Source organism: Chrysemys picta, chromosome 1, assembly GCF_011386835.1.
Source record: "Chrysemys picta bellii isolate R12L10 chromosome 1, ASM1138683v2, whole genome shotgun sequence".
Lineage (NCBI taxonomy): Eukaryota > Metazoa > Chordata > Testudines > Emydidae > Chrysemys > Chrysemys picta.
In genome coordinates, this window is record NC_088791.1 from 118,901,751 (window position 1) to 118,926,085 (window position 24,335).

General features: G+C 42.1%; 1 protein-coding gene across 2 annotated transcripts in view; it reads left to right on the forward strand.

Moving 5' to 3' along the window:
- Window positions 1-700: 700 nt before the first annotated feature.
- Window positions 701-24,335, forward strand: part of PYROXD1 (pyridine nucleotide-disulphide oxidoreductase domain 1) — a 33,809-nt gene continuing 10,174 nt past the window's right edge. Inside the window, exons 1-8 of one of the 2 annotated variants that reach the window (XM_005296594.4) lie at window positions 701-1,034; window positions 9,174-9,254; window positions 10,712-10,831; window positions 13,591-13,719; window positions 15,169-15,242; window positions 17,005-17,165; window positions 18,108-18,208; window positions 23,621-23,759. In XM_005296594.4, the coding sequence (XP_005296651.3) occupies window positions 732-1,034; window positions 9,174-9,254; window positions 10,712-10,831; window positions 13,591-13,719; window positions 15,169-15,242; window positions 17,005-17,165; window positions 18,108-18,208; window positions 23,621-23,759 (1,108 nt within the window). In that variant the 5' untranslated portion in view covers window positions 701-731. The remainder of the gene's footprint in view (window positions 1,035-9,173; window positions 9,255-10,711; window positions 10,832-13,590; window positions 13,720-15,168; window positions 15,243-17,004; window positions 17,166-18,107; window positions 18,209-23,620; window positions 23,760-24,335) is intronic. The other variant, XM_065568125.1, reaches the window with a different exon arrangement.

Here is a 24,335-nt window from a genome sequence, read left to right on the forward strand (position 1 = left end):
ACTTCTGTTAGTCTCAAAGGTGCCACAGGACCCTCTGTTGCTTTTTACAGATTCAGACTAACACGGCTACCCCTCTGATACATGATTTATTCAGTGTCTCTTCTACACATAGCACAATTGTTATAGAGCTTGGCTGGATTTTGCTGACTGACAGGGAAGCTGAGTCCAGTAGTATCAAGATGACAAACACAATTAGGAGGGTATCAGTTAGTTTCCTGTAGAGACCAAAATGTCAGTAACAGAGACATGGTTTTCCCCAGTATGGGCAGCAGTGACGCTGCGTGGCAGCGTTTTAAGCAGTGCTTTTGTGTCACATCAACATTTTCACTCAATCGGGAGATACAAGAGGGGCAAGCTACTTTGTCAGGCGAGTTACAGACAACCCAGCCGGTTGCTATTTCTTGTGGTTTGATCACTAGTCTCATGATAGTTGGTATTTTCCTTAGCGGCCCCTTTTCTTTCTTTAATATCCCTGGGGTCCTGTGAGTGCACAAGTCTCTCCGCTTTTCTTTCTTTCGCGTGCTCAAGCCTGTGGAGGACATCGGAGCTTTAATGGGTTGAAAACCAGAAGGCAAAGGCCCCACATTTAGATACACTGGGGGGGTGGGGGGGGTGTTTACATCTCAGGATTTGGGGGCGGGGGCTGACTCATGGGTATTTTTTTAACTCCCGGGGTTGACACTATTGTTGTCACCCTGCCCCCATTGCACACAACGGGAGCCTCACCCCTGATGGCTGCTGGGGGCAGGATTCAGCAGACTTCAGCCCCGGCCCTCGCTCAAGGCCTGATCCTGCCCCCAGCAGCGGGCTCCGCCGCCAAGCTGCCATTAGCTTCACGTGTGCGGAGGTATTGGGCAAGCGGCACCGCAAACGCGAAGGGCAGAGGTTTGAGCTCAGCCGCGCACCGTAGCCAGAGCTCCTCCCACCCTCTGCTGTTGCCAGGTCCAGGCGTCGAGATGGCGGCTCCCCTCCCCGCGCGGAGCCGGTTTGTGGTGGTGGGAGGGGGGATTGCGGGAGTCACCTGCGCCGAGCGGGTAGGTACCGCCCCTCCCACCCCACGCGCGCGCGACACCCACCACTTCCCGCCGGCCCCCAACCGCCCAGTGAGTGGGGCGCGCGCGACACCCCGCCTCTTCCCCTGCGGGCGCCGGGGAGCACGGGACGGGCGGGGAGAGCTGACTGGGGTCTAAACACGTGCTCCCCGGTTTGCACTATAATAAAATCTCAGTCCCCATTGCAGCTCGCTGAGCTGTCGGGTCCACCAGGGCACTTCCAGTCCCACCCTGACCTGTACATCCCTCGGCCGTGCACACAGCCCCTTTCCCCTGTACACACCTCTTCCTCTGTGCCCCCCCCTTCAGCTGTGCACAGCCTCCGTCACCAGTGCACAGACCCCACAGCTGTGCATACAGTCCCCCTGCACTGTGCAACCCCCCACTGCTGTGCATACCCTCCCACCTGTCTGGCACAGCCCCCCTCAGCGGGGCACAGCCCATCTGTGCATCCCCTTCAGCCATGCACACAGCCCCCCTCACCTGTGCACCCCCACAGCTGTTCATACTGTCCCCACACTTACGTCCCAAAATGTTTGCTTTTTTGCTAGTGTTCCATTGTTGACTCATTAATTTTATGATCCGCCATAGCCCCCAGATCCTTTTCTGCTGTACTCCTCCTTAGCAGTCATTTCCTATTTTATACTTGTGTAATTGATTATTTCTCTCTAAATGTAGTACTTTGAATTTGTCCTTACTGAATTTCATCCTATTTATTTCAGACCATTTTTCCAGTTTGTCAAAATTATTTTAAATTCTAATCCTGTCCTCAAAAGCGCTTGCAACCCCTCCCAGCTTGATATTGTACACAAACTTTATAAATGTACTCTCTGTGCCATTATCCAAATCATTTATGAATATATTGAATAGTGCAGGATCCAGGACAGGGCCCTGCAGGACACCACTCCATATGCCCCTCCAGCTTGACTCTGAACCATTGATAACTACTTTCTGAGTATGGTATTCCAACCAGTTGTGCACCCACCTTATTATAGGCTTATCTAGGCTATATTTCCCTACTTTGTTTATCAGAACATCATGTGAGATAGTATCAAAACCCTTACGAAAGTTGAGCTATATAATATTTACAGCTTTCTCCCCTCTGCAAGGCTTGTTACCATCTCAAAGAAGGATAGTAAGTTGGTTTGACATGATTTGTTATTGACAAATCCAGGTTGACTGTTACTTATCACCTCTCTGAAAATATCTGCTCATTTTGCAACAGCAGTCAAAAAAAAAAACAAGGTTACCATTAGGAAAGGGTTAGAAAATAAGACAGAAAATATCATAATGCTACTGTATAAATCCATGGTACATCCACACCTTCAATACTGTGTGCAGTTCTGATCTCCCCATCTCAAAAAGAGATACTAGAATTGGAAAAAGTTCAGAGAAGGACAATAAAAATGATTAGGGGTATGGAACAGCTTCCATATAGGGAGAGAGTAGAAAGATTGGCACTGTTCAGCTTAGAAAAGAAATGACTAAGGGAGATAAGATAGAGGTCTAAAATAATGGAGAAAGTGAAAAAGGAAGTGTTATTTAACCCTTCATATAACACAAGATCAAGGCGACACCCAATGAAATTAATAGGCAGCAGGTTTAAAACAAACACAAGGAAATACTTCTGCATACAACACACAGTCAATCTGTGGAACTCATTCGTTCTCTGGGTGACCGTAAGTCTCTGACTGCCAGAGCTGGGACAGGATGACAGGAGACAGAATGACTCTTGCTAATTGCCATGTTCAGTTCATTCCCTCTGAAGCACCTGGCAGTGACCACTGTCAGAAGACAGGATACTGGTCTGAGCCAGTATGGCTATTCTTATTATCTTCTAGTTGCTTTCAAACTGATTGTTTGATTATTTGCTTCATTAACTTTCTGAGTACCCAAGTTAAGCTGACTGGTCTATAATTCCCTGGGTTGTCCTTATTCCCCTTTTTATAGGTAGGTACTATATTTGCCCCTTTCTGGTCCTCTGGAATCTCTCCTGTCCTGTTCTCATACATAATCATTAATGGCTCAGAGATCTCTTCAGCCAGTTCCTTAAGTATTCTAAGATGTATTTCGTCAGACCCTGCTGATTTATAACCATCTATCTTGTCTAAGTAATTCCTAACTTACTCTTTCTCTTTTAATGTAAGAGACCATTTACATGTAAAATATTAATATTAATGAGGAATTAATTAATTGCTGGCAATGTACATGCAAACTCTCATCCTGCTCAGGAAGACAAGAAAATCATTGCTCCAAAAATTGTCATGTAGAATCAACATCTTTTAATTATTGAAGCTAAAGAATTTGTAAGAGTTATTTAATTTTAAAAGACTGTTTTAAGAACTAAAAATTTTTGTATAATTTTGGACTTTTTGAAAACAGAATTTCATTTCCTGTGAAACTCTAATAAAATTGAAAGACTATCTCAGAAAATGAGCTGAATAAAAAGAAAGAGCTAGTTTTAACTTTAAAAGTTATCTGGATCTTTTCTGCAACAAGAAGAACAAAGGCAATTAAATAAATGTTACGTATTTATTAAGCAGTGCATATTCAGGAGCTGAAAATGTCACCTAAGCCAGCCCTGAATTCACGAAGCTAATAAAAGAGTGACGGCAACCAAGTTGAGTCTAAATGAGCCTGAAATAGATGTGTTTTCCTATAATATAATAGGAAGGAGAATGGTATAAAATACTCTGAACTGAGCACCTCAGATGCTTCCATTCGCTATTCTGGTTAGACAGCAATCATTCCATAGCTCATCCTGTCCATCTCCACAAACAAGCTGCCACATGCAAATAAGAAAAATAGAGAAGACTCGAAGAAACCAACCAATCCAAGGAAAATCTTCCCAAAACTTCAGCATGAATTCATTAGACAAAGTTAACTACGACTTTGCCAAAGGATTAGATTGCATCATGGGGATGTGCTCGCCGTCCTGTGATGCCGTTCTTTCCATCCCATCATTCCTTGGTCTTCCTGCTTCATTTTGTGCCATTTTTCAACAGCCCTTGTAAACTGTGCACTTGCCATCTGTGCCTGACAGCATGGATCCTGAGCTGCTGACCATTCTGGTGATGAATATTATGAACACAGTGTGGCTGGGCCTGCAGTATTTCATGAGCTGTGAAACAGAGAGTAAGCCGGTGATGCCTGCCCTGCTCTCTGCCATGGAGATAAATAATTCAAGATTGCTGCTGGCATTCACAGATCAGCTTGCCACAGTGGACCATTGATACTGGGATCGGGAAACAAGCACTGACTGGCGGGATCGCATTGTGATGCATGTATGGGATGACGAGCAGTGGCTGCAGAACTTTTGGATGCGCAAAGTCACCTTTCTGGAACTGTGTGCGGAGCTCGCCCCGACACTGCAACTCAAGAACACCAGAATGAGAGCTGCTCTGACTGTGGAAAAGCAAGTGGCGATCGCTGTGTGGAAGCTGGCAACTCCAGATTGCTACCGATCAGTTGTGAATCAGTTTGGAGTTGGAAAGTCCACCATGGGGGCTGCAGTGATGCAAGTGTGCAGGGCCATTAATCTCCTCCTGCTACGAAGGACTGTGACTCTTGGTAATGTCCAGGAAATAATTGATGGCTTTGAGGCAATGGGATTCCCTAACTTTGGTGGGGCGATAGATAGAACACATATCCCCAACCATCTTGCGAAAGAGTATATCTACCAAAAGGGCTACTTCTCCATGGTCTTGCAGGTGCTGGTGGATCACCGGAGCCATTTCACGGACATCAATGCGGGGTGGTCAGGGAAAGTGCATGATGCACGCATCTTTCGGAACAATGGACTGTATAGAAAGCTGCACACTGGGACTTTCTTTCCAGACCAGAAGATTCCAGTGGGGGATATGAAAATGCCCATAGTGATCCTTGGAGATCCCACATACACCTTGCTCCTGTGGCTCATGAAGCCTTACACCTAGACAGCAGCAAGGTGCAATTCAACAACAGGCTTAGCAGGTGCCGAATGACCACTGCATGTGCCTTTGGCCAATTAAAAGGTCGCTGGCGCTGTCTTTTTTTCCAGTTAGACCTCAATGAGGGAAATATTCCGATGGTCATTGCGGCCTGCTGTACTCTCCAAAATATTTGTTAATTGAAGGGGGAAAAGTTTCCTTGGGGTGGACCACTGAGGCTGATCAACTGGCTGCTGATTTTGAGCAGCCAGATAGAAGGGCAGTTAGAAGGGCACAATGGGAGGCTATTTGAATAAGGGAGGTTTTGAAGAAGCTTTTGACAGTGATTCTCAGTATTGTGTCTGTATGTGATGCATTCAGCCAGACAATGTTTACTTACCCCTGTAGTGCTTGCTTCTTGAGCATTTATTGCAAGGAGAAAATATTCCTACCTATAGCCACTGTGTTTCAGTGTTAGCACTGAGTGATGTATGTATGTCACAAATAAAGACTCATTTTATTTCAAAGACTCAAGTTTAATAACAGGATAAAACACAAACTTTTGGACAAACAGGGAACATGAAAATGAGGAACAGTCTTGTGGTTAGGGCTCTCATAGCTGGGTGTAATTCCAGTTTTAATTGGAAAACCAGTTCCCTAGTGTGGCGTGCACAGGTCACTGTGAGGGACCGGAAACATGCCATGAATGCAGTAGGGGAGTTGGGGGAGGGCTGTAGTGGCTGGAGGGGGAGTCGGGCATGGATTTGCTCTGATTGCAGGCTAATGAGGGACTTCAACATCTCTGTCTGGTCCTGAGGTTTATCATCCTCTCCTGCCCGTGTCCCTTCCTGGCTATCCCGCCTCAGTCTTTCATTAATTGTCTCCCTCCATGCTCTTGTTTCACTATGTGCTGCATCTATTGACTGCAGCACTTCTCAAAACATATCCTCCTTATTCCTCCTGGGTTCGCCGCTTTATCTGATGGAGGCACTCTGCCAGTGTGGTGGAGTGTGTTCTCAAGGGCACATGAGCAGAAGGCAAAAGAACAATGAACAGAGACAGTATTGTGAGTGCGTTCACAGACGTGAATCGCAAAAGTTACACACACCTCTTTCTCACTGTCCCTTGGATAGCACATAGTTGGCCACGAGTCCCAATTATGGTGAGTTCACGGGGGGGGGGGGGGGGGGGGGAAAGGAAAGGGCAAGAAAGTACAAAGGGTGATTTTCGAAGGGGTTTCTATTAGTGGCTAGGGAACCTATTCCGAATTCTTGTACCCTTTTCCATAGGCTAGGGTAATCAAACCCGATATCTCATTCCTCAGGGTAATTCAGGATGCAAGGGAGCATCTCCTGCATGCATGTGGTTTCAGACCGGCTCTGTATACTGCTTGTCTGTGTGCCACTCTGGTTGCTGCAGAAATAATTGCCGGGTGGCGCGGCAAAGTTTCATATGCTGGGGATAGAAACAAGACAGCTCTGCCAAGGAACCTTCGACAGCGGATTGCAGAGTACCTACAGGAAAGTTTCCTAGAGATCACTATGGAGGATTCCAGAGACATCCCCATGTACATTAATAATTTTTTCTGCTGTGGCCCCACTGCGTAGATGGACAGGCTCTGTTGTTAATTTCTGTCCCTTATCTCACCTCTACCATATAACAAAGTACATGAGAGCTCAGTCTCCTGTCACCATGCAGTATGAAAGCAAAATGAGCACTTACCAGAGCTCTCCTCTCCTGCATCCTCCGCGCCAAAGTCAGAGTGCTGGGATTAGCTAGACCCCTCCGGATTGGAAAAGAGGTCCTGACTCACTGTGCCACTTGATGACCCTGCCTTGTGCTCCACATCGTCCTCCACCTCCATCTCCTCATCCACCACTTCCTCACTGGAGTTGAGTCTGATGGCCGCTGCCTCCGTGCCCCTGAAGTATCCTCAGGGCTCCTGGTGGTGGAGATGGGGTTGCTGCTGAGGATGGTATGAGGCTCCTTATAGAGGCAGCATATCTTTGGCGCTGCACCAGAGCGACGATTGGCCTCCATTGCCTTCTGGTACGCCTATGTCAGCTCCTTGATTTTAGCAAGACACTGCTGCGTGTCCCTTTTGTGCCCCTTCTCCTGCATGCCAATAGCATTCAGCCTGTAGGTATTGAAATTCCTACAGTTGGTCCAAAGCTGTGACTGCACAACCTCCTCTCCCCATATATCAGCAGAATCAACAGCTCCCATGTGTTCCACACAGGAGCGCATCTGTTGCGTAAAGCTGCCGTGGTCAGCTGTGTGAACTGTGCTCACCAAGCGAACAGGAAGAGGAATTTCAAAAATTCCTGGGCCTTTAAATGGGGGAGGGGTGCATATCTGTGTATCTTCAGGACAGCAGAATTCAAACTGCTGACCAGAGTGGTCATGATGGGCATTCTGGGACACTTCCTGGAGGCCAATTAGGGTAACATAACCAAGTAAGTTACACTGATGCTGTGTTGCTCTAACTACGTCGCAAAAAGCTCTATGTTGCTTGTTGAGATGGTTTTATTATGTCAGCATTGCATGGGAGTTACATCAGCGGGAGGAGCAGTTCAGTATGTATACCTCCAGTGTTTTGTCGACGAAAGCTGACTTTTGTCAACAAAACTGTGTAGTGTAGGCAAGGCCCAAGAAATAGTGTGATTTAATATTCTTAATGTTGGTTAATTGGCCTGTCTCAAGACAGCTCCTTTAATGGCTTTTTCTAATTGATTTAATTTTTTTTTTATTTCATAGGATGTAAGGATTGCCTGTTTTGCAAACTATAAACTGTTTGTTTGTTTGTTTATTAATGCCCAACAAGTCCACCTGCCATGAGACTAAATTATAAAACATTTGTTGGTATCTAAACAATGAATTCACAATAATTTTGGGAAACCATATATTTTTGAGTCTTATCTTACCAAGACAAAAGTATCTACCAGAGGCTGTTCACTCTTAAAAGTGTAATTCCTGTCAAAAGCTCTCCACAGAGAGACATACAGAAGAAGTTGTAACGGAAGTAACTGGTTTATCATTTGTGTTTGGTCATTTGTGGTGTTTAATATTTTCTTTTCCTTTTTTAAATATTAAAATAGCCATGGTTAATAATGGTGATTATTTTGCTTAGTCTTGCTCGTGACTAAATAATGTGAGCCACACCCCTGAGTTGACAGTAAGAGAAGCAATAAGACTTGGCCTACCATTTCTTATTTCTTGAAACTAAATAATTGTAGTAATTTTTAAAATAAAATTACTTCGCATCCAACAATTTAAAATCATCTCTTTCAACCCTACCTGGCCTTAGTCAATAATAAAGGTAGTGAATTGCCTGAGAATTTATACTGCACTTAGAAGAGGTGAGATCTGAACATCTGGGCTCCTTGTTCCTAGCCAAGGGAACTTTCCCTTATGTAAGCAAGCCCACATTTTGTAACAGACAACATTCTTGCTGTGGCACAGATTTTTGTCATCAAATTAAAAATCAGTGGCTTCAGATTAACGCACAAACTTTCTGTTGCCACTTTAAAGTCCTTTTGTTTAAAAAATTGCCATTCACTTACCCAAAGATCGTATTCTAGGAACCTGTGTTATGGAAACAATGATTTGTGCAAATTTGAACCATATCTGTGATTGTATCTTTCTGCTAGAGGACTACAGAAGCCAGTGAGACCCTCCCTGGCAAAAATAGCCAAAACATGAATTTTTAAACAGCTTAATTATATAACCAGTACATCAAAAAATCCATAATTAGCCAAAGATTATAATCCATTTTCCATAAAACTCACTCAAAGATACGAGGTATTCACTGTTCTTTCTACAGTCAAAAGTCTTTAATACAATCTTAACTGAGTTACCACTGCCCACTAATAATTGGACTCCAGGCATACAGACTCTTCAGATCTCAGTTTGTGTCATTTTACACCTCCCAGTTTGGCTAGTGTGATGGTTAGGCATTCGTGCCATGATGTGAGTCTTATGGAAATGTCTATAAATAAAGAAAGCCCTGGACCTGGGGATCAGGTTCGCTTCCATTGTATCACCCAAGCCAAGTTTACCCTTCTGTAAAATGGAGGCAATATTTGCCTACATCTCTGGGATTTATAAGACTAAAATCCTTAATACGATAACTCCTGTTTTTTTAGTACTGTTATTGTCTTATTTAAAGTCAAATTCCACTGACAGCTGTGTTCACTCTCTCTTTCTTTACAAGTTGGCTACAGAATTTCCATCAGAAGATATTCTCTTAGTAACAGCTTCTCCAGTTATAAAAGCAGTAACAAATTTCAAACAGGTAAGAGAGAGACTTAAATTTTGTTTTTGTGTAGGCGTCTATAGAAGTTACTAAAACATTTACTCAGGAGAGATAATTTAGGGCCTGACCCCGCAAATGCTTATGCATATGGTTTCAGTCTCATGTCCTTTTCCCCTTCTCTCCCTGACTCCCAGCCCCAGTCTGCTTGTCCGACCTGTTCTAGCTTCCTTCCCTCAAGCTCCCAATCTCTGTTTCCATTCCCCCATCCTGGGTCCCTGTAACAATCTCCATGCCCAGCCATTCCCAGTTTCTCTCCCCTGAGTTCTTCCAGTCCCAGTCTCACCAGACTCCTTTTCCAATTTACTACTGACCCACCCCCTGGTCTGGCTTTTACCTCCTCTGCATTTGAATCAGACAGCTTCATCCTCCACACTACCTGGGTGCCAACAGAAGAGACTGCGCATGCCAGCTTGGAGCAGTCATTACAGGGAAAGTCTGATTTCACCCCCTAGCCCTGGGCTAGAGCATACTCAGTTGCTGTGTGGGGATGGTTTATGCAGAGTCTGGTCATAGGTAGGAGCTGTGAGAGAATGGATCATGCTCAGTTCGTGTGTTAGACCAGTCTGCACTAGGAGCTGTGAAAGACTCAAGCATGCTCAGTGAAGATGGAATCTTCAGAGATTTTAGCTGTGAATCTCTATGTCTCTCCTGAATACATGTACGAACTGGGATTTTTCATTCACTTTTATCACTTGGGCATATTTTCACGGGAACAGCAAAATATATATCCCTTACACAAAGTCCAACCCCTGCCAAATGTCAAGTCCCTGTTCAGAGCATATGGGTCATAGATCTGTTCAAAGAAAAGGTCACCAGAATTTTTTAATGTGGGCAAAACAGTGTATTTTTTTCTAGCCTTGTTCTTAAAAACAACTGAACTGTTGTGGCTAAAATTTTCCAAAAGAAATTAGGCTAAGGCCAAGCATGGAACATTGCAGCCCAAGTGAATTTAGATTTGCAAAGTTATAAGCAAATGGAAACAGTGTTAAAATGGAAAGCGTAGGGCTACCTTAATAGATGGTTCTACCAGCCCCACTTATAATAGTAGAAATTAGATATGGAAAAGACCTATTTGATTGTCTAGTCAATCCTCCAGGGGGCAAATATAGTCTCAGGTGCTTAATCTAGTCTAATTTTAAATTTCTCAAAATAGGGATTTAGAAGTCCAAGTTCCATTTTGAGTGGTAACGTACTACTGCGAGCCTTTCTTAGGACTATTTATTAACAGATTATGTACCTAAATGCTTAATTTTAATAGCAATTTTCTAACTTGGTGGAAAGAATTTGCTGAGGGTTTGGTGCTTTAAGTTTACAGACTGGGAGTGAACATCATCTATTTTCCAATCACTAGGTTTGGTTGAAAACTTAATAAAAGAAGAAAAACAATTAAAACAAAAATGATTTTTCTCTCTCTCTTTCTTTTTTTTAAACTATAGGTATCCAAAACACTAGAGGAATTTGATGTTGAAGAACAACCAAGCACTATGTTAGAAAAACGGTATCCCAACATTAAAGTTATAGAGTCTGGAGTGAAACAGTTGAAAAGTCAGGAGCATGTAAGAGAGCTTCATTTTGCCTAATTTTCTATGGATCCTGAAAGTGAATGGGTTTAAGAAGGGATCCATTTTTTCAAATGAAATATGTTATTAAAACAGAATTTCTAATGATTTAAATTAATTTACCAAGATTTAGAACAGAAGAGAAATGTCACAGTTCACTTATAGTGCACATTTAGAAGAAACGTAGGCAATGGGGTAAAAAGGAATCACAGGTCATAAGTCATTAGAAAAAATCAGTGGTTAGAATGCTTAGATCAAGACTCCTGATTCCTCTAATATATTGCCTGGCTCTTTAGAGCAGAGTAGCAAAGAGTTGATCATGAAACCAGATATAATAGAACTAAGATTCCTGCAAAATTCTTAAATCATTAATCGGCACTCTCTGTGAACTGTAACTTGGTTTGTTGCCAAAGAGAAACCAAAATTAGTATTGACTTTATAAATTTATAATAAATACCCACTTTTAATTCTGAGGAGAACAAAATAAATAAATCCCTATGCTTTTTTCTCCGTTCTCCAGCAAAAATATAGTACACACAGTCTCTCTGATCCTTGTTCAGTGTCTTACTTATAGAGTAAAGTTGGAAGGCTTTGTTTTTCATCTCAATATTATTCATTTACCCACATTCAGAGCCAAGTCTGTGTTTTTGCTTTTATTATATGTAACTGGTATACCTGTAATTAATTCACTGTACTTAGGTTAAGGTAGTATACTCATATTCTGTACTGTATCTGTTAGGCTGATGTATGCGCTCAGGTATAATACATAATAAAGCGCACACACAACAGTTTTAATAAATATATTGTGTTTTTTGTTTTGTTTTAGGGATGTCCCCTGGGATGGCCATTGTGACATTTTAGGGATCACCCAGACCAGTAATGGGTTCAGTAACCCCTGCCCTGTAACCTTGGGTGACCTTAGTGCTATGCTGATTTAGCTCAGAACCCTGACACCAGTAGCCAGACCATAGGCATAAAGTTTCATTCTTGCTTCCACCAGCCTAGTTACTCCTTATAGGGTGACCCCAACAGCCCTTCTGCTCCTGAGTCTCCCCAAATCCATCTTTCCTGAGTTCTTAACTAGCAGACACTTGGACTTTGCACAGTCTCAAAGTCGGGGATCTATCTGTGAATGCTGGATCCCCCTGCTTGGGCTAGGAAGCACTGTGGGAAATGGTTCAAAAACAATAGGTAACTTTTATTAGAAAAAGGAGTTTAACTAATATGGAAGTGCAAAGCCAGAAGTTGTGTCTTTATGTTTATTTTCTGTGTAACTTGTATGTGTTTGCTTTTCCTTACTATTTCATCTTTGAATCTATGAATTTTCTGTTAAATAAACTTTTTGTTTATTTTTACAACAATCAGGTCTCTGGTGTGCAAATGGTTTGGAGTGTATATGCCAAAGTGAACTGATAATGGGGGGGCGCTGTTTTCGCACCTTCAGGGGTAACGAACTAGAGGGAAAATGGGGATTTGGGGAAACTGAGAATTGGAAGGGCTGATAGGGTCACCCTGCAAGGAGTAGTGAGGCAGATGGAAGCTAGGGTGAGACCTTTATGCTTGTGGGCTAGCTATTGGTTTCAGGGCTCTGAGCCCAAATAGTTTAGCATTTAGGCACTCAAGATTACAAGGCAGGTGGATCCTTTTACTGGTCTGGGTAATCCCCCAAAAGTCACAGCCATATTGCACGTGTACATCATCTTTCATCTCAAAGGATCCCAATGCCCTTTATAAACTCTCTACAAGATGGACAGAACCATTGTAATGTAGCCATCTGTGAGGTGGAGAACAGCAAATAAGCTCACAAAAAGTTTCATTTTAAATGTTCTGTGCTGCAGCTTGATGTGGCTTCCTCCAGAACCTGACAATGTTGCTCCTTTAGAATTTGATCCAGTTTTGAAGTACTGAAGTCAGTGGTAGCCTTTCCATTGACTTTAATGAACTTTGGATCACACACTTGGTTGACCAGATGTGGCAGTATGTAGAGTTGCATCCATGGCACTTATATTCTTTGAAAGACCTGGGGGAAAAACATTCTTTTGAACACAGATCCCAAAAGCAATTACACCTCTACCTCGATATAACGCTGTCCTCGGGAGCCAAAAAATCTTACCGCGTTATAGGTGAAACCAAGTTGTATCGAACTTGCTTTGATCCGCCGGAGTGCGCAGCCCCCCCCCCCCCGCCCCGGAGCACTGCTTTACCGCGTTATATCAGAATTCGTGTTATATCGGGTCGCGTTATATCGGGGTAGAGGTGTATTTATACCCCATGCTGCCCCCAACAGAATTCTGTGTACATACATGTAAATTAATCGCAGCCTTCCATTCTACAAAATACAGAAGTAATCTCCAATATAAAAAATAGCACTTGGACTAGTAAAGCAGTGTAGGTTTTGCCATGATATACAAGCTACTAAAAAACCAGTCTAATGCACAAAACAAACTCTTCCCTCAACACCATAACAAAATACAGAGTTCCACTAAGAGACAAGCTTTATATTTTGTCTTGTAATCTTATTGAGTTTACTATATGCAATTTCCATTTTACTGATTTAGGAACTCACATAGCACTGTCATGAGCGTAATATAAACTGCTAGATATTTAATCAGTTAGAGAGGACTTGCTTTTTTTTTTTTTACCTTTCCCATAGCCAGTTACAGTTTGATACCAGTAAAATACTGTGATTTTAAGGTGTACCCTGGGTTTTCTTAGTTGATCTATATAGATGGTTTTTCTTTTAAATCTTTTAACAGAAAATTTTCACAGAAGATGGCAAACAGTGTATATATGAAAAACTTTGCCTATGTGCAGGAGCAAAACCTAAGTTAATTTTTGAAGGAAACCCATATGTATTAGGAATCCGGGATACTGACAGTGCTCAGGTAATATATTTTCATGGTTCATAAATATGTTAGCATTTTGCATCCTAACTATACACATGTGGTTAGTCACAGTATAATGTAAAAATTATTGTGGAATGAAATAGATAAACAAGATGTTATCCTAATATCAGAAATAAATAATAGAAACCATTGTTATACATTTTTAGAAGCAAAGAAGTAACTCTGAAATGCCATTTTAAAAAATAAGATCTTTATTTTCAAAAATAACTCATGAATGGATAGAGAGGGTTCCCATCATGAGAACCTTCAGAATAAGCAAAATAGTAGTTTATTTTGTGCTGGTAACAGGTGCCAGATTGAAAACATACAGCATAGGCAGCAAACTTTCCCATTCACTGCTTGCCAATTAACTTGAGGTAGTCAACAAATTTGTAAAGGCTTGTGGGGATGCTCCAAACATTTGATCCAGGCTGTAAATTTGTTTTAGTAAAGAAATTGGCTATCCATTAACTTGAGTTAAAGAAGGCTAATGAAGACAAGCCCAGAAAGACAACCTCTAGGGACAGGAGAGGATAGTTGTTTTCATAGCCTCTCAGTTTTTTATTTCTCTGTTGTGACTAACCACAAAGGTGGTCAGTTGTGTACGTTGATCCATATGGTACGGGATGGAGACTAGCAGGTCATTCTTTCATAAATTCTCGAACCATCACCAGATCGTCATGACTCTTGGTCACTGCTGATCTGGACTATATTCAAATCAACAGTTCAAAGTTTAATGGCTTTCTGTGCCATGAGCTATTCAGTCCCAGTGGATGCAGATATTTGTTTAAAATACAGTGTCCCAAGTGATAATGATATGATACAAAATACTGTCTGGTATTCTTTGTTTTCTGAATAGCAGCATCTCTTGCTCATAAGTTATGTAATTCAGGGACTTAATTTTCTTTTTCAAAAAATTTTCCAGGCAAACAAAACAGTCTGTGGCAAATCTAAGAACCTTACTGTTAAATCAATGTTATAAATGCAAAACAGTCTCCTTATCCTGGTCCATTTTGTCTTTTTACAAGATATTGAGTGAAATAAAATTGGACTCAAAGAAACAGAACATGATTTCAATATTGGCTTTTAAATACATTATAAAATATGAGATGAAACGTGCTTTAGTGGTTAGGACAAGGGAGAGACTCCTGGATTCTATTACAAACTCTGCCATTTAGTCTTAACTAAATCACTTACCTTTCCTCTTCTCAGTTTATTTATCTATAAAAGCAATATAGTAGAGGCACACTGTGGCATCCTAACAGAGCTATAGAGTCTTAATTAACTTCAATAAAATGCCTTAACATAATTAGATGTGTATCATTCATAATCATTAACATAATAATTATTAAAATTATACATTTGAGAATTTGAGGAATATTAAATTACGTAAATTGATCAAGTTTGAGTGACTAGAATACTGTAAGCTGTCTTTTTTTTTAACTATAGGCCTTTCAGAATCATTTGGCCAAAGCTAAAAGAATAGCAGTTGTGGGAAATGGTGGCATTGCGCTCGAATTAGTGTAAGTAAATTATTTTCTTAAGTTATTGAGAAATGTGTGCAAATAAAGACTAGAACAACTGGGTTATCCAAGTGTGTGTTATCTTAGGATTTTTTTAAAATGCTTTATAATAAAGTTCTAATTATTATTTGTTTATATTTAGTAAGGGCATTGATAAAAGGAAATACTTTGATACAACATGTAATTGGACTGTGGAACTCATTATCACAGAAAATCATTAAGGCCAATAATTCAGCAAGATTCAAAAAGGGATTGGACATTTACATGGATAACAACATCCAGAGTTAAAGTAATGTAAAAATAAGTGAAAGGCAAGTTAAAGCTCGTGTTTTAGGGTTTAAGCTATTCTCTATTAGAGATTAGAATGAGACCTAATGTGGGAGTAGGGAGCAGATCTGCCTACTGTATGGTTCTTACACGTTCCTCTGAAGTCCTTTTAATACCAGGATTGGTGTTGGAATGAGGATAATGTGCTGGAGGGACTCTTGCCCCCTACTCTGAATTGAGGCTAAAGTGGTGGGGAATGCTGCACGGATCACCAAATTGGAGGGCCAAGGATAGTCTTGCTTATGGTTTTTCTTTCATCAGGCAAAGATTTTCTTTAGGTGGATGTGTAATGGATGTGACTGGGTTCTGTGGGGGGGAGTCTTGTCATGACACTGTAGGGTCTTGGATTCATTAGTGACGTTTTGTACTATATATGTATATGTAGATTTGTCTCATAAAAAGGGGGATAATATGTAATCTCTGTAACCAGTACTAAAGGGCATGAAAATAGGATGCACACAACTTCTTCTTTCACCAGGGAGGCATTAACTTTGTTTCCAGGTTTAGGAATGAAATCTCCTGCCCTCCTTTAATCTAGATCAGCATTTCTCAAACTGGGGTCTGTGGACCCCGCTGCTCAACTCCTCCCCCTCCTCACTCCCAGGCAGGCTCCCTACTTGCCCTGGCTCCCTACCTGCACAGGGGCGGCCAGGGAGGCTCTGTGCACTGCCCCTGCCTGAGTGCTGGCTCCGCGGCTCCCGTTGGCCAGGAACCGCGACCAATGGCAGCTGTGGGGGCCTCGTCTGCGGGCAGGGCCGCCGAGAGTGGATTCGGGCCCCGGTGAAAAATTTTTTTCGGGCCCCACAGCAAGGGCAGACTGGCTAAACAGGGCTGACGGGGTGGGGGTGGGGGGGGAAGAAGCTGGGGAAGCTGGCCCCCGGGCCCCCTTCCGGACCGCCAAGCCCTGGTCATTTGTACCGGCTTTCTCTCCCCCCCCCCCCCCCCATCGGCCCTGTCTGTGGGTGCGAGGGCAGCGCGCAGAGCCTCACTGGCTGTGCATCTGCCTAGGGGCTGCAGGAATCTGTGGCTGCATCCTGGGAGCCACGGTAAGTGCCTCCAGGACCACTTACCCCTCCACACCTTAACCCCCTGCCCCAGCTCAGAGTCCCCTCCTGTACCCAAACTCACTCCCGGAGCCCCCACGCCCCAGCCCAGAGCCTCACCCCCTTCCCGCATCCCAACTCCCTGCCACAGCGTGGTGAAAGTGAGTGAGGGTGGGGGAGGGCAAGCGACAAAGGAAGAGGGGATGGAACGAGTGGGGGGCAGGGGCTTGGAGAAGGGGTGGGGCCTAGGTGAAGAGGCGGGGCAGAAACATTCAAAATGGGGGGGCCTCAGATTGCTAAAGTTTGAGAACTGCTGATCTAGATCACTCATAAACAAAAATTTCCTCTGTGGCAACCCATAATTTTATCCGTTGTTGAAATGTGCTTTCCAGGTATGAAATTGAAGGATGTGAAGTGATTTGGGCCATCAAAGACAAAGCCATTGGGAATACTTTCTTTGATGCGGGAGCAGCTGAATTCCTTATTCCAAAGCTAACTGCTGAGAAATTAGAGACTGCAATTGCATGTAAAAGAACCAAATATACGACAGAAGGTACTGTGCAAACAGTAAAATACACTCCTTGCTTTAGTATATTAGCATATTAGTTGGCACTTGAATTTACACCATCTAAAATCATATGTAAACCTGAGATCAGCTGAATTAACAATGTTCAAAAAAGCTTCACTGTTCAAAATAGCATTCCCTCTTTAAAAAAACAAACATAAAAAAGATTTTAATTATTATACTGCTAAAATGTTTGTGTAATATTGCTCTCTAAAGATTATTTAATGTATATACTGGTATGTATGCATGTATCTCTGTCTCTATTTGATGATGTTACATATTCTATAATTGCCCAAGCGCTGCAGCAAGTAATACTGGTAATTGGAAGCACTCTACCCTCTTAGTCAGTACTGAACTAATGTGTCTGCAGAGTGCTAGGAGATGCTACTGTTCAATACAGTTTCTTTTGGATAAGGCACAAAACTAAGATTTCTAGTTTATTGTGGTCATTAAAGATCTCATTACACTAGATGCTTTTTAAAATTCCCCCATCTGTTTTAATTTAGATATTAATATTTTTTCTTTGTTACAATGAGGGCCTGCAGTTTTCTATTCACATGAGTAGCCCCATTGATTCATGTGAGTAAGGGTCTGTTGGAACAGCTCCTTTAATCTGTTATACCGTTGCTGGGTGCTTTCACACAGCGGTTCCTTTTTATTCCATGTCTGGTTGCATGTGAGTGGTGGCTAAAGGGTGAAAGGTGTTTTTAAGAATATTATAAAATAAAATTACAATCCTGAAGTATGATATGTTCTAGAAGTAGTGGAGTATTTTGACTCCAGCACATTGTAATCCCTCCTTCCCACCACAAGGTCACACTACTCTCTTAGTTCAGAATCCTTTGGAGTTGTGAGGATTGTATAATCGTGTATAAGGTCTTCGTATCGTGTATTTGTTGAGTCTGATATTCTCCACATCCTTGACTTCAGGAAGTGAGAAGGAAGAAGGAAGTGTGGCAGCAGCCGACAAACTAGGCACTGCCTTAGGCCCTGATTGGCATGAGGGCCTACATCTTAAAGGAACTAAAGAGGTAAGGCTGACATCATCCTAACTATATTTGTTTAGATGCTAGTTTAAGTGTGTGGGAATGCACTGGCAGTACAGCGCCACACAGTGTTTCTAGGAATAAAACCAGAATGCACATGAACTAATTCTCCTCATACACCAAATTTACATTTGTAAATCCAGTAATTTCAATAGAGTTACTTCCAATTCTCCTCACATCAGTGAAAGTCAGATCTACTGCTGTGCTTCATCTTCAGATACAAGCTCAAAAATGTTTTTTACCACATTTCTGTGGGATTGGGCCTGATTGTAGTTTTAATAAAGAGCAACAAAAGTTATTTGCATACTCTCTAACTTCAGCTGCTTCAAATAAAGTTTAATCTCAGAGAGAGGCTATAATGAAACTCACCCAAATGTACAGTGCACAACAATCACTTATCACTACAGATATTCATGTTTCCTTTTTTAGTGAAACAATATAAATACATTTTTAAAACCCTGGAAGTAGGGTTGTGTGGACCTTTTTTGTTTGAAAAAAACAAACAAACAAAAATCAACTGAGTGGGCATTTCTATGTTTTTATCAGATTTTCATTTTTTGAACTTTTCGGTCACTCTGAAGTATTTATTTGAATATAACATATATTTGAAAGATTTTTATGTGAGAAATATTAGCCTCAAATTTCAATTTTGAATTAAATTTTTAACTATTCTAAAAAGTTAGAAAGAAAGGAATGGGCATATCAAAGTTGTTGCTGTGCCTCTCAAAATAATCATAGAATCATAGGACTGGAAGGGACCTCAAGAGGTCTTCTAGTCCAGTCCCCTGCACCCAAGGCAGGACTAAGTATTATCTAGACCATCTCTGACAGGTGTTTGTCTAACCAGCTCTTAAAAATCTCGAATGATGGAGATCCACAACCTCCCTAGGCAATTTATTCCAGTGTTTAACCACCCTGACAGGAAGTTTTTCCTAATGTCCAACCTAAACTGCCCTGGCTGCAATTTAAGCTCATTGGTTCCTGTCCTATCCTCAGAGGTTAATGAGAACAATTTTTCTCCTTCCTCCTTATAACAACTTTTTATATACTTGACAACATGTGTCACTCCCCCATCAGTCGTCTTTTCTCAGACTAAACAGACCCAGTTTTTTCAATCTTCCTTTATAGGTCATGTTTTCTAGACCTTTAGTCATTTTTGTTGCTCTTCTCTGGACTTTCTCCAGTTTGTCCACATCTTTCCTGAAATGTGGTGTCCAGAACTGGTCACGATATTCCAGTTGAGGCCTAATCAGTATGGAGAAGAGCAGAAAAATTACTTCTTGTGTCTTGCTTACAACACTCCTGCTAATACATACCAGAATTATGTTTGCTATTTTTTCAATAAGTGTACACTGTTGACTCATATTTAGCTTGTGATCCCCAGATCCCTTTCCACAGTCATTTCTAAGTCATTCTTAGACAGTCATTTCCCATTCTGTATGCATGCAACTGATTGTTCCTTCCTAAGTGGAGTACTTTGCATTTGTCTTTATTGAATTTTGTCCTATTTACTTCAGACCATTTCTCTAGTTTGTCCAGATCATTTTGAATTTTAATCATATCCTCCAAAGTACTTGCAACCCCTTCCAGCTTGGTATCATCCGCAAACTTCATAAATTTACCCTCTATGCCATTATCTAAATCACTGATGAAGATCTTGAACAGAACAGGACTCAGAACTGATCCCTGTGGGACTCCATTTGATATGCCCTTCCACCTTGACGATGAACCACTGATAACTACTCTCTGGGAACGGTTTTCCAATCAGTTATGCACCCACCTTATAGTAGCTCCATGTAGGCTGTATTTCCCTAGTTTGTTTATGAGAAGGTCATGCAAGACAGTATCAAAAGCCTTACTAAAGTCAAGATATACCACATCTAATTCTTCTCCCCAACCACCCTGTCAAAGAAAGCTATTAACTTGTTTTGACATGATTTGTTCTTGACAAATCCATGCTGACTGTTAATTACCACCTTATTATCATCTAGATATTTGCAAATTGATTGCTTAATTATTTGCACCATTATCTTTCCGGATATTGAAGTTTAGCTGACTGATCTATAATTCCCCAGGTTGTCCTTAATTCCCTTTTTTATAGATTGGCACTATATTTGCCCTTTTCCAATCCTTTGGAATCTCATTCGCCTTCCATGACTTTTCAAATATAATTGCTAATGGCTCAGATATCTCCTCAGTGAGCTCCTTGAGTATTCTAGGATGTATTTCGTCAGACCCTGGTGACTTGAAGACAACTAATTTGTCTAAGTAATTTTTAACTTGTTCTTTCCCTATTTAGTCTCTGATCCTACCTCATTTTCACTGGCATTCAATGTTAGACATCCAATTGCTACTAAACTTTTTGGTGAAAACTGAAACAAAAAATCATTTAGAACTTCTGCCATTTCCACATTTTTTTTGTTATTGTTTTCCCCCCCTCATTGAGTAAAGGGCCTTTCCTGTTCTTGGTCTTCCTCTTGCTTCTAATGCAGGGGTTCTCAACCTTTTTCCTTCTGAGCGCCCCCACCCAATATGCTATGTTGTGCCACTGCAACTGTTTTTCAGTAGATTAATAGCCAGGGCCAGTGTTAGGGGGTAGCAAGCAGTTCAGTTGCCCTGGACCTTATGCCACGGGGGGCCCCACGAAGCTAAGTTGCTCAGGCTTTGGCTTCAGTCGAGAGCAGCAGGGCTCGGGATTTGACTTTCTGCCCTGGGCCCCAGTGAGTCTAACGCTGGCTCTGCTCTCTGGTTTATTTTGGCAGACCCCCTCAAACCTGCTCATGGCCCCCTAGGGGGCCCCGGAGCCCTGGTTGAGAACCGCTGTTCTAATGTATTTGTAAAATGTTTTCTTGTTATCATGTATGTCTCTAGGTAGTTTAATCTCGTTTTGTGCCTTGGTCTTTCTAAAATCGTCCCTAAATGCTTGTGTTGTTTGTTTATATTAATCCTTTGTAATTTGACCTAGTTTCCACTTTTTGTAGGACTCTTTTTTGAGTTTTAGATTATTGAAGGTCTCATGGTTAAGCCAGGGTGGTCTCTTGCCATACTTGCTATCTTTCCTGCGCAGTGGGATAGTTTGCTCTTGTGCCCTTAATAACGTCTCTTTGAAAAACTGCCAACTCTCTTGAACTGTTTTTCCCCTTAGACTTGCTTCCCATGGGATCTTACCTACCAACTCCCTGAGTTTGCTAACGTCTGCCTTCTTGAAATCCATTATCTTTATTGTGCTGTTTTCCCTCTTACCATTCCTTAGAATCATGAACTCTACCATTTCATGATCACTTTCATCCAGGCTGCCTTCCACTTTCAAATTCTCAACCAGTTCCTCCTTATTTGTAAAAATCAAATTTAGAACAGCCTCTCCCCTAGTAGCTTTCTCCATCTTCTGAAATAAAAAATTATTTCCAATACATTCCAGTAACTTGTTGGTTAATCCATACCCTGCTGTCTTATTTTCCCAACAGATGTCTGGGTAGTTGAAAGCTCCCCATCACCACCACGTCCTGTGCTTTGGATGATTTTGTTAGTTGTTTATAAAAAGCCTCATCCACCTCTTCTTCCTGGTTAAGTTGTCTGTAGTAGACCCCTACCATGACATCCCCCTTGTTTTTTTTTAACCCTTTTATCCTAACCCAGAAACTTTCAACAAGTCTGTCTCCTATTTCCATCTCAACCTCAGTCCAAATGTATACACCAGGGGTAGGCAACCTTTCAGAAGTGGTGTGCCGAGTCTTCATTTATTCACTTTAATTTAAGGTTTTGCATGCCGATAATACATTTTAATGTTTTTTAAAAGGTCTCTCGCTATAAGTCTATATTATATAACTAAACTACTGTTGTATGTAAAGTAAAAAAGGTTTTCAAAATGTTTAAGAAGCTTCATTTAAAATTAAATTAAAATGCTGATCTTACGCCGCCAGCCTGCTCAGCCCGCTGCCAGCCTGGGGTTCTTGTTCACCTAGGCCGGCAGCGGGCCGAGTGGGGCCTGCGGCCGGGACGCCAGCTGGCAAGGGGCCGGCAGCTGGGACCCCAAACCTGGGGGGGTGGGTTCAGGGGTCAGGGCAGAGGGCTGAGGGTGGGGGGGGGTTCAGGGGTCAGGGCAGAGGCTGGGTGTGTGTGGGGGGGTTCAGAGGTCAGGGCAGAGGGCTGGGGGGGGGTGTGGAGGTGCAGGGCAGAAGGCTGGGTGTGTGTGTGGAGGTTCAGGGCAGAGGGCTGAGGGCTCGTGGGGGTGCGCCCATCTGGAAGGGATATGCCCGTTCCACCCCCTTCCCCAGGTTCCGTCCCTACCTCTTCTCTGCCTCCTATATGGAGCAGCGAGCACGCTGCCACTCGCCCCCCTCCCCTTGATCGGCGCAGGGAAGGAGAGGAGGAGGGGCAGGAAAGCACCACGCTGGGGGAAGAAGCGGGGCTGCCGCAGGACCAAGCTTCTGCCTCCTGCCCCCGCAGGGGAGAGCGGTGGGCGGGGGGACTGAGTGGGGCTGGGGGCCGGGACCGCGGCAGGCAGCAGCGTGCCACTCAAAATCGGCTTGCGTGCCCTGTTTGGCACGCATGCCGTAGGTTGACGACCCTTGGTATACACTTTTGATATATAAGGCAACGCTTCCTCCACTTTGATACCACTGTTGTCAACAAAATGTAGCTGTGATTTGTTGAAATTTGTACTGAGCATGAGGAAGATTATGATCAAAACATAGCATGCAGGGAAGCACTAAACTTACAAAAGCAATTGAAGGAAGTTTCAGAGACTTGACAGATTGGAGAGTGGTGATACTACTGTGCAGTCTGTGGGCATTTGGTTTACTGTAATCAATATCAAGGAATGAGAACTGCACAAGGATTGAATCATAAAATGATTCCGAAAAACTATGGCATCTCTGCATGACTAACATGCCTGATCCCAAATGTTAGTCATAGATTGAGCTCAGAACTGGAATAAGTTGAAATGTGGCAGATGCAAACATAAGAGAGAAGGAAGGAACTCAACAAATCCAAATCTATGTATGTTGTCATAAGAGGTAGTCACAGTTCATTTAATCAAAATGGTGAAAAATTGTGGAATTGAAATCCTGAAAGACAGGATAGTTGAATTCAGATTTATCATATTTTTTAAAAATCTGCACTCTTCTCTAGACAACTCAGTGTCAGTTGAGCATGTCTTTAGCCATTAAGATTGTTTTGGTTAAAACTCCATGACAAAGAAGGTGATGAAAAAGCAGGTAAGTACTGATACTGAAGGGCTATAACAAAAGGGACTCAACTAATGTGTCAGATTTCAACATTTGGGACATCTTTTTCATCTTACTAATATTTAATTCAGGAGAAAGTTTTCTAGCATGTACGATAGTATTCTTATTGCTAATTGTTGTATATCTTGTAACTATCCATTTTCTTATTTAGTTTTCTCACAAAGTTCACATTGAAACACTGTGTGAAATAAAGAAAATATACCTTCAGCAAGAATTCAAGCAGCTGCAGAAGACCTCTTTGTCTTTTCCTAAAGATAATTCAGATAACCAGAATGCACACCCAGATGAAGGTAAGTATCACAGAAGAAACAATATGCAGATACTAATTTGAAACCCTCCTTGAGGATGCAAACATAGCAGAAGTACAATATATTTGTATTATTTGTTTCAAAGCAAATAAAATAGATGGGGACAGATCATCTGTTTCCGTAAGTTAGCATAGCTCCATTAAGTCAATTAAGCTATGAAAACTTACACCAGCTGAGGATCTGACCAATGGGCTCCAGACCAGCAAATAGCTATGCCCAGACTTAAGCCCGCTGGAATCAACAGGGCACTGTGCTAATAATGGGGACAGTCAGATAAAGGCACATACCTATTATCACAGTAAAAACAGAAAAAAAAGTTCTTCATTATCCTTATATGAATGCCTGAGAGAATATGTAAGGGATAATCCTGAGATGGTAGGGGAATTGACTAAGACCACCTTCTGGTTCCAGCTTTAACTTTTGATCCTATGTAGACGATTCCTATTAGAATTTTATAAGAATGTAAGAATGGTCATACTAAATCAAACCAATGGTCCATCTAGACCAGCTTCCTGTCTTCTGACAGTGGTTAGATGCTTCAGAGGGAATGAACAGAAG